General features: G+C 38.5%; 1 protein-coding gene across 1 annotated transcript in view; it reads left to right on the forward strand.

Moving 5' to 3' along the window:
* Positions 1 to 10,199, forward strand: part of BRIP1 (BRCA1 interacting DNA helicase 1) — a 49,962-nt gene extending 39,763 nt beyond the window's left edge. Inside the window, exons 17-22 of the mRNA XM_077787566.1 lie at positions 892 to 1,004; positions 2,401 to 2,483; positions 4,052 to 4,369; positions 5,063 to 5,866; positions 8,022 to 8,095; positions 10,155 to 10,199. Of these exons, the coding sequence (XP_077643692.1) occupies positions 892 to 1,004; positions 2,401 to 2,483; positions 4,052 to 4,369; positions 5,063 to 5,866; positions 8,022 to 8,095; positions 10,155 to 10,163 (1,401 nt within the window). The 3' untranslated portion in view covers positions 10,164 to 10,199. The remainder of the gene's footprint in view (positions 1 to 891; positions 1,005 to 2,400; positions 2,484 to 4,051; positions 4,370 to 5,062; positions 5,867 to 8,021; positions 8,096 to 10,154) is intronic.
* The last annotated feature ends 4,106 nt before the right edge of the window (positions 10,200 to 14,305 follow it).

The following is a 14,305-nucleotide window of genomic DNA, read 5'->3' on the forward strand; positions in this document are numbered from 1 at the left end:
CCTTTCACTTGTCAGTTTAGAAAGGTTAATACTGTGCAAAAGAGCAACAGAAAGACCCTTTTTGGTGTAGTTTTATGCTTGTTTAAAAAAATAATAATTCGATTCCCCTGGCTGAATAGTAATAATAATAAAGCCTTTTGATATAAATCATGTTCTAATGCAAATTGTTCCAGTTCAGACTAGGCATTGTGTGTGGTTATCCTAACTGGGAAGGGGATTTCTTAGGCAGTTCATTCCATATTCTGAAGCATCAGAGATGTGTTTTTAAAAAGGGGAACATGTTTTTCCCTGCCTGATCTCCCCATGCTCTGCAGTGAAACACTTCCAGACCTCAGGAGGTGATGCCAAGCTGGGAATTTTGCTTGGTGTTTCTGCCTCCTGGTCCTTGGCAGAGGCCCCACTGTCTCCAAAGCTCTTTTGCAGCTTCTGTCGAGGAAGAAAGGTTGGATTTGTTTCACCCTCACTGGGGAAAAGCAGGGTCTGGTTCCAGCTGGGGATGAGGAGTGGCTTTTGTGATCAAGGGAAGGATGGAGAGCTCCAGTGGGGCATTTCCTTTTGGAAGAGTCAATAAATCTGGGGTTTGGAGTCCATCTACCTGTACCTGGTTTGGGGTTTTTTTCACCTGTCTGAACAGTTTATCCTTCTCTCACTGGCACAGAGATTTGGATGAGTGTGTAGTGCTCATGTCAATACATTTAAATTATTGGAACAGATCACAGCTAAGGGCAATTTCAGAAGCCAGGATTGGTTAGTGTACAAAATACAGAGTTGAAACACTGAAGCACAATTTATATATTCTCTTATTTAATCAATGTTTGCTTGTTTCCCCTTTTAGACTATCTCCTTTTCAACAGCATTAATAAACCAAATATTTTATGGTTTCTTTCTTAGGTTGAATTAAAGAGGAAGTACAATGACCAGCACAAAAGTACAAGAGGCCTTTTATCAGGGAGTCAGTGGTATGAAATTCAAGCTTACAGAGCTCTCAACCAAGCCCTGGGAAGGTGAGATAAACATAACTAAAACTATATAAATTTGTAGAACTATTTTTTTAGGGAGATCTTTAAAGATTTATTCCCCACTTTTAGCACAAAGGGGTAAGTAAGGCCAAACCTCTCATATTGCAAATTTTGTCTCTTGAGCTGCTCTGTGCTGACAACTCTCTGCTTTTCAGCCTGTTGTGCATTGTTATAATTCAGAGATTTTGCTTTACATTCAGAACTCACTGCAATTCAGTTGAAGTTTTATTTCTCATAGTCCAGATATACAGGGGGGAAAAAAAGTACAAGCAGAGGCAAATAATTCTGGAGCTTTAAAGCAAATTAAGATCCTTAAGACTTTTGCACTAATTGTTCACACTCTCAGTGGGCTCAGAACAGTTGTTTGATATTTAGGCTACAAGTATTTTTGAAAGGGAGAAATAGCAGTGGGGATTTTCAGACCTTTGCAAAAGGTCAATTCAATTATTGTGCTCACTGATCTCTTCCCAGATTTAGAAGAAGTGGTATAGCTTCCATTTCCTAGATGGAAAAATTCCCCCAAATGTTATTAAAAAGGTAGAATTAATTCATCCTCCTTCAGCAAAATTTATCATATAAATAAAGATTAGAGCTGTCATACATATCTATTGTAGGTGCTGTGCATCTGTCATGGATACAGAGCCACAGAAACATCAGCTGGAAAACTCTCCTGATTTGAATTAGTCCTAATGCAAATGTGATGACATAAATGAAGGCTTAGAGAGCAAATTGAGAGAAATTGTAACATTAGGAAATCTCACTGCAGGTTCTTGTTGTTACAGGCCTGATTTCTTAAATTCCTCTTTGGAATCAAAGAGCATTAATTCAAATAGGTTAAGAAAGCTCTCAGTTGTGGAATACCTGTACTGAAACAAATCAGCTTGTACTTAAATCAAGTTTTAGTGACAATTACTTATTGTTAAATTTATTATTTGGATGGTCTAAAATGGAGACAATAGGCTTCTATTCTGACATAAAGGTACAAATTGCTTATCAAACCATGAGCCAAAGCCCTTGCTAACCTGTGATGTGGGCAAGGATTTTGATAAAACCAGAACATTCCACCAAGCTGGCAGGAAGCTCTGCAGTATTTACACTGCCCAATTAAGAGTGGAAAATGAATGATGTGGTTTGATTGGCTGTTGAATATTTGTGTGCTTTACTTTTAATTTAGCTGTTTTCAGGTACATTCAGCAGCTGAAGGAAAATGAAGCTTCCATGACATCCCTAACGATTTTTGGTGCATCCAGTAGAAGAGAACCTCCTGTATAATTTTGCATATTCCAACTGACTCAGAGTTGGAATATGTTTCCTAATTCCCACAGGTTTTTGCTGTGTGCCCACTAATTAGATAAATACTCTTTTTTCCCCTCACTTTTAGGTGTATAAGGCACAGGAATGACTGGGGGGCTCTTATTTTAGTTGACGATCGCTTCAAGAAGAACCCCAATAAATACATAACTGGTAAGAGGTCAAAATCTTTTGGGGAAACTTCCTAATATTGAAAAATACTGAAAACTCTGAATTACAGAACTGTGGTTGTACAAGTACAGGTGAGTAGGAAGGCTCAGAATGTGCCACAACCATGGAACAGAAATTGAACTGCTGAGTATCCAATATACAAAAAGGGTTTTCTGTTTGTGGTTATATACTGGGTAGAAATAAATGCAGGTGAAATAAAACAGATCCTGCACGCAGCCTTTAAAAAAATAAAAATTAGAAAATAAACTGCTTAGGAATGTATTTTCACCTTTGTTCTGCCCTTTTTGCTGGGCAGAGCTGAGCTCACCAGCCCATGCTGGGCTTAGTCAGCAGGTGGAGCTCAGCTGCTGCAGTTGAGCCCAGCTCCTTCTCTGATGTACTGAAAATTATTGAAGGAGACACTAGGAATTCATATAGAAGCACAAATAATCCATGTGTCCAACACTTGGTAAGATCTCTTTCTCTAAAAAGTAAAACTTCACAGAAGAGTGAAGTTCTCTTTTGTTGTGGGTTTGTTTGGGGCTTTTTTGTTGTATTTTTAAAATTGATATTCAAAGAATATTTAAATGGGTTCAAAAACACTTTCTAAAATCAAGGCAGTCAGTTTTTACTTGACCCTTGTGTGCTCATCATCTATAAAGCTGTTGTGCTCAAGATATCTGATATTTAATATTTGGTTTATTTTGATAGGAGCAGGTTATAATAAAACCTGTAGCTGTAGAACAGCTGTGATTCTTTCTGAGTTGTGTTACTTCATCTGACACAAACTTGTAAAAAGTTTCATTGTATTCAAATTTTTAATTCAAATCAGAAATCAAATTCAAATCAGACCCTGTTAATATGATAATAAATAGCTGCACTCTGTGTAAGTCACTTTTAAATAATTCATGATAACAAGCAGAATGAACAGCAGGCATCAAAGAAATATAATGATGTTTACGCAGGGCAGAAGTTTGAACTTAAAAAGAAGATCAGTGAAAAAGGAAAAGGTTCTTAAAAAGAAGGATATTTTTAGTTTGCTTATCAAGATACTTCCACTGAATAAATCAAGTTCCTAGCCCTGGAAAGGAGGAATTGTTGTAGGTGCATGAGCAAATTCTTGAAACCTTTGAGACTATACCTGCACATAAATATTTGCACTCTTAGAGTATAATTGTGGCAGGCCCCTAGCTGGGTAATAATTAGCATAAACTCCATGTATTACAGAATAGTCAATAATTCTTTACTAAGAAACCCATTGTTCTTTTATAGACTGTTAGATACACATGGACCTCATTGGTCCTTTATTTAAAACACCATCACCATTGGCTAATGAAGAAACTCCTTTTGGTAAACAAACCTCCATGACAACACCAGTGCAGCAAGTGGAGATAAGAATTGTTCTCATTCTTCTCTCTGATCTCCCAGCCTTCCCCAGGATGGTGCTGGCAAAGTTGTGTTTCTCTCTCTGTGCCCAGAGAGCTGCTGCCCCATCAGCTGTGTTTAGTGCTGTGAAATGCCTGATGCAGGTGCTGTTATTTTGGAGTCAGGTATTTTTTTCCCCCCCCCAGGATTGTCTAAGTGGATCCGGCAGCAGATCCAGCACCACGACACTTTCGGCACCGCTCTGGAGTCCCTGCACGCCTTCGCCCTCCGGAACCAGAGGGGTGGGGAGCCTTCCTCAGAGCACAGCTCTCAGCTCCCTGCACAGCCCAGGGACCTCTCACAAGGCTCTCAACAAGAGGCCACCACTCCCCTGTCCCCTGATGTTCCTGCTAAAAGTCAGGAGCAGAACTTGGACTCGGAAGTTCATTTTGCTGCAACCATCGGCTCAGTTCATCCCGCAGCACGGGATCAGCCAAGTGACAGCACGGCAACAGTGAAACCAAGTATGTTCATTTCCACTGGCAATTTCAAATGTGGAGTTGCATCTTTTTTGGAGGAAACAAATGTTTTTTAAACTTGCAGAAGTGCTATAGTGGAAAATGGTAATTATTCACAAATGTGGAGGAGCTGTGCTCAACAGACTGAAATTAATTCTCGTTCCATCTGGTTGTCTTAAAAGAATAATCTTTGATAAGTTTATAGTACAATCAAAAATGCTTTCATTTTAATTTCTTTTTCCACTGAACACTATGAAGATAATTTAAAATATATTTGAACACATCAAGATTAGCATTATTGCAAGTTGAGCCCTGGTTTAAGCTACATCTGTTGTTTAGGCACACTTTCCATGTGATCTCCTCTAGTTCCAGCTTCATAAGTAAAATCCATCCCTAAATTTAGGAAAGGTTCTGATTTCATTTCAATCAAGAAAGAGGTGAATAAGATAAGAGCACAATACTAAAGATTACAAAGTTCAAATCCAGTCATACTCTACCTTTATGTGCTTGTTAATCTATTCATTTAATTAAGACAATTTATGTGCCAAGATAGTTATAACATCTGGGCTTTTGTTTGTATTATTGTTTTTAATGAATGTTGTAAAATCACTGTAAACCTTCTAAAACAGTGGTAATTCTGATGTGCTAAACATGCTGTAAATCAGATGCAATTCATTTATGTTTTGTGATTTGTCACAGGTGACCAGAAAGTTGATGTAGAGAGCCATTCTCACCATGTAAGACAGAGAAGGAAACATATGGACTGCACCCCCAAAATGGCAGCAATTAAAATAGAGACAGAAAAAGTGAATGGTTGGACCAATGCTGATGTTGTGGAAGAGAATTGCTGCTCTGAGCCACTGACTTCAACTCCTGTAGCCAAGAACTGCAGGGCCACAGCAAGCAGCAGCCAGGAGCATGTGAATGGACCCAGTGACCTTATTGATCATTTCAATCAATGCCAATCATCATTAATTGCAGAGCATAAACCAAGTGGACCAGAATCATGTTTGGAATCAAGTCATTTTTCAGTTAAGAATGCTGAGGCCCCAGTTGCTGAAGGACATCCTGGTAAGCTCCAGCTTCCAGCTGAGCCCTGCAGGGAGTTCCCTTCAGCAGGGAGAGCTGAGCCTTCAGCATTAAATGAGGATGAGGATGAGGATGAAAGCATTTACTTCACCCCAGAACTCTATGATGATGCAGACCCAGAGCAGAGAACTGAGCCCCCACTTGCAGCCTGTTGTACCACTGGGAATTGGGTGGAATGTGGGAACTCCACAGTCTCTGCTGATCCTTTTGCCACCAACACCTCAGAAGCACAGAATGGGACTGAAAAAGCTGAGGCTGGCAGAAGTCCCCATGGAATTATGGAAGATGTGAGGAGCAGGGACAGTGCAGTTGGTGCTGGAGGGGTGGCAGCTGCAACAGGAGCAGAACAGGGAGGATCTCACAAGATGGACACCCCTAAAAGGAAAATCTGCCTTTCCAGATCCCGAAATAAAGGTGTGTCATCCTTTCTGCTGGGCAATAGTGGCACCTGGTGACAGCTTCTGTGGGAATTGTGGTGAGCAGCCCTCAAAACTTCACAGGGCAGCTGCACCTTCTTTGTCCTCATGGAGCAGAAGCTTCCCTCAGGCTCCATTTCTCGTTGTATTTTTGGGGTTTTCACTGGGAGAGTTTTGCAATGTGCAGTTTTCTAGAGATAGAATGAAGATTCTTCATCCTGACTTCATGGCTGAAGGACATCATGCCTGGAAATTCTGAATAGAAACCCAAGTAGGATCTGACTTGGAATTATTGGGTAGTCCATTACAGATTTAATTAATCCACCATTAAATACAGTCAAGTAATTGTGTTTTTCCTCAGAAAGCAAAACACCCATATAACCAAATTATGGTTTTCTGCATTTGTTAGATTGGGGTTTTTTTTAGTACAATATGTAGAACAGTATCTTTGCAGATCAAGTCATAGACAGATTGAGCCTAAATACCAAAACAGATGTATTCTCCAGTACTTTGCATCCTTCCAATTTCTTACATCAAAATGTCCAGCAGGACCTGTGCACATTTTGATATTTGATGAAGATGAGAAGCTTCTTCAGAGAAAAAATTGAGATTTCTTTAAGTTTTCCTTTTGTGAGAGAATCTAATTTCTGTTGGTTGGGTTCTGTGTTTATCCGTGTCAAAATCTGTTCTCATTTGTTTGTCCTACAAGCACTTTTTACATGTAACATATAAAACATAAATTGTACACAAAGGTCTTTGAATCTTACCCAGTCTATTCTTTCTTTTTTTTTTAAAGTATTTTAATGTTTCTTTCATTTTCTGCAATGAAAACAGCCAGGATTTTTCTGTAATAAAACACACTGACTTTTCAAAAAAAGATTCTTCATTGCCATCCTACATTCATAGAAGATGCAGGGTTTTTGCAATGTAAAGATTGGTTCATAGGTATTGATACTTTTTGTTTGAGAGTAGAAATTAAATTATTGACTGCTCATTTTCCATAGAAGTTTATCTAAATAACATTTTGAGTCCATCCCTGCAGAGCTGTGAACATGCTCATGTAAATAGGATTTAAATTGTGACCTTTCTTTATGAAATAAATTCATCTTTATGAAGTTGGACACTATTTGCAAGAATGGGAAGAATACTAGAATTTCTTCAACTGGCAGTATTTGGCATAAGGCTTTTGGTTCAATTTTTGCAATATTGATGATCAAGTTTCCTTGATTTAGGTGTCCTGGATTTCACTGACAGATTTTGTTTAGTTAATGGGGCAGAAATTCCAGTAGTGAAAAAACCTCTGACTCATCTAATGAGAAATATTCCTAACTTCTATTGAAATAATGCTGAATTCCTGTTGGTTCCTGGCCTCTAGAGCTGTCCTTGGGCTTGATCCTCAGTTTTCCTAAAGCAAATCTTCTGCAGCAAACCCCTTTGTGCATTTTTGTGTGTCTGAACAGATAACAGAAATCACTTAAGCTTTGTGACTTGTCTGCTCAGCCAGTGTCCCACAGCCTCTTATTTGTCTTTCAGGAGATTTGTCTGTCTTTAAATCCATAACATTCAAAAAAAAAAAAAAAAAAAGGAAGAAAATCCATCTCCTTTTCCTTATCTGGAGCAGATTGTTCCTTTCTTGAGCTTGTGGTGCCTCTTCCTTTGATCAGAAATCCTTTAAGGCAGGGCCTGCTCTGTGTCAAATCACACCCAATTAAACTTTATATCAAATGAACCATTAGTTCTAAAATATGTATTGAAACATCAGCACTTGTTACTATGATTTCTGGAAAAAATTTCTGCCCTCTAAAAACTCAAATCAACAGGTGGATAAAACCCCTTTGTGTTCTGCTGGGTTTGCAAGGTAAGGGATAGACTGTTTCTTTTGGTGTAAATTCATTCTGAATTTGTCTTTCCACTTAATAACTGTGCCATTTGATATGTTAGAGGTAATATATTTATTGTGGTTCTCAGAATTAAATGCTGCCAGGCCTGCAGATAGAAGGGAAGTCAATATAGCGAATTTCCTAGAATTATTTATTTGGATTTATCACATCTATCAAGGCTAAAATATTGAAAATATTTTTCGTATTATGATATAATAGCTCAGTATAATCTCTGATGCCTAAAATAATAACAAAATCTTGAATTTATTCAAGGATTGAAAGTTCAGAGGAGAAGCAGCAGAAGGAAAGCTGCCCTTAGGCAAAGTGGCTCCTCCCGAGAGAGAAAGGTACCACATCCATGGATTAAATATCTGTTCTGAGTGGCTGCTGAGTGCTAAGGTGCAAGGGAATTAAGAATAATTTATTATATCATTTTTCAAGTGAATAATACAATGAATTAGTTTCTTCCTGATCTGCAGAGCTCTGATTTCCACACTCAATAGATACCTTTGTTTCTCATGGGAAGCACAAAGGCACCAACCATCCCAGGCTCCTTTGCAAAATTCCCAACAAATTGATAGCCTGCAGTGTTATAGGCAATAAAATCCCTCATCTTTTATATGACAGTGCTTCTATTCAAGTTAGGTTAAACATTATTAGCATGGTGTATATTGAATTATTAACTAATATAAATTATAATTATCAACTCAGACTCCTTTGAGTATTTCAAGTACTGTATTTCTCTGAAGCAGTTTGCATAGATTTATTTTATTTATATTTAAATGCTTCAATCTGCGTAGTTACTGTATGCAAACCAGTATTTACATGCATTTGTGCCTTGCCTTGTTAGAAGGAAGCACACAAGCAGCCTTGCAGGAAAGGACTTCATTGTGTTGTCTGTGGAGCTGAAATCCTGCCCAAAGCACAGGGTAAGATCAGCTCTTCCATTGGCAGGGATGGGATTTCTCATCCACCCTTTTCCTTTCCCAGTTTTGGATGCTGCAGGGATATTTTAGAGTGATTGGTTCATTCCTCCACTGGATTTGGTATCTGGATAAATGAGTTCTGAGACCTGCAGAAAGCCTTTGAGGGGAGAGAAGGGAGTTGTGACAAGAACAATTATTTAAAATAAGTCATTTTTTCTGGCAGTTTTCTTGATTCAGTGGTCCTGCCACACTGACCTGTCTTGAGCTTAAGTCTGATATTTGAGAGTTAACTGAAGGCAGCTTCTCCTGCCATTATGGGAGGCTGGAAGGAATTATTTGGAGCATAGTGGCCCATTCATTGGGGTTTGTTCCTTCTCTGGATTAGGTGTTAATTTGCTACCAGTTTATGTGAGAAGTTTGGTAATGCCTTGGCACAGTAACTCAGTGAATCCATGTTTGCATGGAACTATCAAAAGTCTGAGTGAAATAATTACACTGCTATTCTTCAATGTGTAACCTACCTTGTATTAATTTGGTTTTATTCTGTTGTGACACGTTATACAAAGTGGGGATGAGCTGCTCTTGGGAATTCTTTGTGGATTTGTGAGACACTTTAATTTGGGAATGTCTGAAGGCTGATAAAAGTAACAACAATTCTATTTTTAAAAAAATAAGCTTCATCTTCAGGCCACTGGGCCATTGTGATAATGACCTAATTGCAAGATATTCTCATCAGTTACATGCAGGAACAATTAGAGATGCTTCATGCTTAAACAGTCTGGATCTGATGAAACCAAGAAAGAACAAATCTCTTCAGCAAACCAACCCTGTGCCTGAGGGACATTGGGAGATTTTTCATATTCTTCACCTATTAAAACCAGGCCAGTTAGAAAAGTCCACAGTGGGCAGGCCCAGGACATGGAGGGACTTCTTACCTCCCTTAAAGAACCTTTGAGATTTGGAAAATCTCATCAGGAACCTTTCATTCCCTCCCTGAATTTATCAGTATCATCACATCTCTGGTGCAGAAGCTGTGAAATGGAACCACAGGGCCCAGGAAAAGCATTCTGGGGTACAAAAAGTCTATACTTCCCAGATTGGCTGTTGTCAGCAAGGAGTTTTATGTTGTTTAAACTGAATCTCAGATGCCAGTTGATTGAGGAAAGTTTAAAAATCTGAAAATTAAAAATAAATGGCTTTATTCAAAGTGGCTTCAAGCTCGCTGGTCAATTTGGGAGTAATAACAAGGGGAAAATTATCTGTTGAAAAGCAAATTTTGGACACATTAAAAATTTTAAATAAGGCCTTCTTCCAAGGGCCATTTACAGCAATAGAAGTCTTTTCAGTGCCTGCAGTGGGTATTGGATCAGGGCCTAAATTCCCATCTTGTAAATGTGGAAAGTTTGCAGCATGGTTGAACAGTACTGTATTCAAAACCATGTGTGTATATAAGTCTTACACCCCACTTTTTAAATTATAGGAATTTTGAGAAAAGCTTGTTACACTAATAGTGAGCTGCAAATAATCTGGAAACTCTTCAGAAATGCCAATATAAGAAGCAAAGAATCCATTAATAATTGTGAGTGTAAACTAGAGGCCATTTCAGAAGATGATAATGTCATGTTGGTCATCTCAGATGCTGCAAGTCTTGGTCACCTTAAAGAAACTTTGGAGGTTTATCAGATGCCAGTGAAAGGTAAGTTCTTACTGATAAATTCCAGCTAACATTTGTCATTGAATTGCTTGAAATTCAATTAAATACCATTCACAACATTGCCACCCCTCCCTTGGACCTTTTGGAAAGCTCATGGTGAGATTTTCCTTCCTCAAAGCTCTGTGGGCTCTGCACATTTAACCAACCCTGAAAAGGAACTCCAGTGTCCCCTGCACTCCCAGATTTGTTGGGTCCTTTCATAATATCCTGATGAAGAATAAAAGGAAAGGATAATGAGCACAGAATCCTTTCCACTTCTTGCCAGTTAAAATCCATGAACTGGCCACGTGTAGCCTTGGTGCTGTGTTTGACAGGAAATCATTCCAGATGTTCCATGTGCAAGCCTGTGGTGCTTCAGGGGACAGAGAGCAAAAATAAAGTATTTTATTTCATATGTGGGCAATTCTCTTGCCCATCCAGTGGTGTTAGGCTGGCACAGATATTGAGATGTGATTTTGCCAGAAGGACTGAGCATTCTTTACCATCTTTCTGACATTTTGGAATGTGTGAAACGCAGCTGATAAAATGACTTTTATCTCTTTCAAAAATCTATCTTGATTCCTATATAAACCACTTTTTCTTTCTTTTTGAAAGACCTGAATGGCAGTTTATCTTTAAATGCTATTTGGAATGAGAAGGAATCTTCTCTGACAAGTTACTTGCAGTGCAGGAGCTGTGTCCTTCAGTCCATTTCTCCAAGTCCTTTGATAGGAGCTGAGGTTACTCATTTCAGTAATAAAGTGCAGTCATGGGTAAGTCATATCAGTTTATTTTGTATAATAAAATGATCATGGAATGATTTGTACAGGAAATACTAAAATACTGGTTTTGTAAAAGGTAGAATGAATATTTAGCTAGATAATTTTATATGATTTATCTGATTTCTACCACAGAGATTTGAAATTATAGTTAAGAACTAAGTTCAGGTCACTGAATAAATTTTTCTGTACCTAATTTGTTGCAATGTCTGTAGTATTACATCTGAAAAGGGATGGGAAAATAGCAACCATCCATGTCTTTCATGAAAGGAAAACCAGAACAAAACATATTTACACAAGTGCTGTAGACTTGAATTCTCAGACATGTAATTTTATGTTAGTTTTGGCACTAAAAAAGAAGAAGTTAATCAGCCCCTGAAGGATGAACATGGACACGGTTTAATGGAGTCAACAGGAAGAAATTTCTTTATAGGTATTGTATTTCAGTGGGAGCAAACTGAATTCTCAATAGGACCCTTTGAAATTTAGATGAGAAAATTCTGTATTTTTCTCTTAAAGTGGAGGGTGAGGCTCCATCCTGAGTGCTCTGTGCAGGTAAGCCCAGGACACCTCTGCCTTCCCTGCATTTTCCTTCATTTTTTCCATGGATATAAATACAGTTGAGCTAAATGAGAGATTTTTGAGACTGAATCTTTGCCAAAAGCTGAATATGATCCTCATGTTTTGCCTGTATGTGTCATTATCGGCTGTCCAAGCTGTTTGAAATGCAGAGTGTGGCAGTGTGGTGATGGGACAGGGTTTTTGCAGCATTATTTGCCATGAATTTTGGGATTTCAAACACCACCACGAAGATTTCATGACATTTCCAGCATTCATTTTATATCAGACATAATGAGATGTTACACTGAGGGAATTTATACTGGCAGAATATGAAATAAAGGGATCCTCTGAGGTAGAATGAGTTGGTTTTTTGTTTTAGCTTCTGAAATGTCTTTTTGTGGCTCTTCCATCAGGTGTAAATATGGGATCAGCTATTTTACATTTAAAAATGTAAAACAAACCCGTGTTTTCTTCTCAGCCCACCTATAGATTGAACTTCTGTTTTTTTTGAGCTAAAAATACTCTGTTAACTCCAGCAGATTTTCCAAATGAGTGTGTTTCTCTCCCATTCTTCCCTGTTACTCTTTCTGTACCCACTGGGAAGGAAGCTGAGAACCTTGTAGGGCTGCACGAGGCTGAACCCCCCAGCTCTGCCTTTGGGGAGTCATTGTGAGAGCTCGTGGCTTTGGGAGAGACACATCTAATCTCTTAATGCATGGCTTTGTTTCAGGAAAAACAAAATATCCCATCATCTTCCACAGAGCTGGGGAACCATTGTCCATCTCTGCTTTGGTCTGACCATGTCTTAGGGCAGATGAATATGCCAGGTGACTTGAATGTGGGATTTGAGAGGGTGAGGAAGGAAATCACTGGTTTTTTGAGGGCTTTTTTTATTTTGTGTGTGAAAATAATGACATTTATTTACAAAGGTAGGATGGGCTGGGGATGAATGATGCTAGAGGTAAATACAGTTTTAATTTCATCACCTCCTGGCTTTAAATTCACTGGCTGTTGTTGTCTTGTAATTTGGAATATATTGATGTAAATGGAGGCACCCAGAAAGAGTCCCAGGAGTTGAAAATGATGATTTATGATGTGCTATCATTTACCAGAGCAAACACAGATGCATTAAAGTGAAGAAGCTGTGATTCTGTCAGTCTTAGCTCCCAGTTCTGTATTCTTGAATCCAAGCTCCTGCTGTTGCTGAGCAATATATTTGTGGAGATAAAATCAACATTATAGTTTCTGCTGCTGCCCACCCTGTGGTAAATCATGTTCATTGTCATGAGGTATCGTGTGTCATCTTAAATTGCTTCGTGTCATGGGCTGACTATAAATCAACTACAGTGGGTTCTGCAAGGCAAGGAATTGTTCATTTAATAGAAATCACATTGCTCCAGCAAAGCAAGCTTAAAATAGAATCCCTGGATTTAAGAGCTGTTATTTACTCCTAAATTTGGTCACTCTTTAAAGAGGCAATGCTGTATTTTCATGACTTAAATTTAAGGTGGGATTAACAAATTGCATCTTGTATTTTTTTTAACCTCCTTTTTTATCAATTATTTCTATAGAAAATTAGATTTTTAAATGTACTGCTACATTTCTACAAATTCAGTCACATCCTGTGTTCCCCATTGACCTAGAAACCTCCATTAACACCAAAACAGTGGCATATAGATTATTATTATTATTATTTTGTACTGCTTCAAACACCCCAAGTAATTGCATGCACCCTAAATAATAGTATTTTTTAGGATCCTAAATAACTGTATATTCCTTTTTTGGAATTAGAATTGTGTTTGTGAAATGGAATAGAAGACAGTACTTTGGAATTAGAGAGAATATTTTGGTAGCACGAACGTAGGGGTGCTTTAAGATGTAGCTTAGCTAATGTACTAAATCATCCTTCATATGTTAAAAGGCGACCGAAACCCACAATTAACATTTTAAACTTATTAAGGAGTTGTTGCTATCGCTGATTAGACAGTCAGCTGTTGAGACAGTAGCTTTTATATAACAGGATATTGTTCTGTTCATCACGTTACCACATTTGGCAAACTTTTATCTTAATGCGCCTATGGGGAATTGCAGTCTGACCTCAATCTCAGTAAAGCCTCGGAGGGGCCGGAGCAGAGCTGGCGGGAGGTGCCAGGGCCCTGCTCCCAGACTGTATATTTGTTATCACATGTTAATCAGATTCATCATTCTGTTTAATAAAGATTTCAGCTGCCACGCGAATGCATAATCGGCTATGTCTGAGTGCCCGTCTTTTGTCTTGAGCAGATTGCTCAAACTGTATTAAGCATCATTAGACAAAAATGACGACCTTATTAATTTGTCCTTTCTGTGTTTTCCAGCAGATTGGGCCTCATTATTATGCAAACACAGTACACACAGAGGCACCAGAAGTAGCTCATTAATGTTTCTTTCCCCTTAGTACGTAACAGATTATTATTGTGAAGTGTGCATGAAATAATTGCTAATTATGTGCCTTAAATTGTACAGTGATTGTCTGTCTCAGGGTTTTTCACCAGGTTTAAGAGCGCTGGGGAAGGCCATCAGAAGCTACAGGTTAACAGTGCTGAAGCCAGCAAAGGG

This window comes from Lonchura striata, chromosome 20 (assembly GCF_046129695.1).
Source record: "Lonchura striata isolate bLonStr1 chromosome 20, bLonStr1.mat, whole genome shotgun sequence".
NCBI classification, from domain to species: Eukaryota; Metazoa; Chordata; class Aves; order Passeriformes; family Estrildidae; genus Lonchura; species Lonchura striata.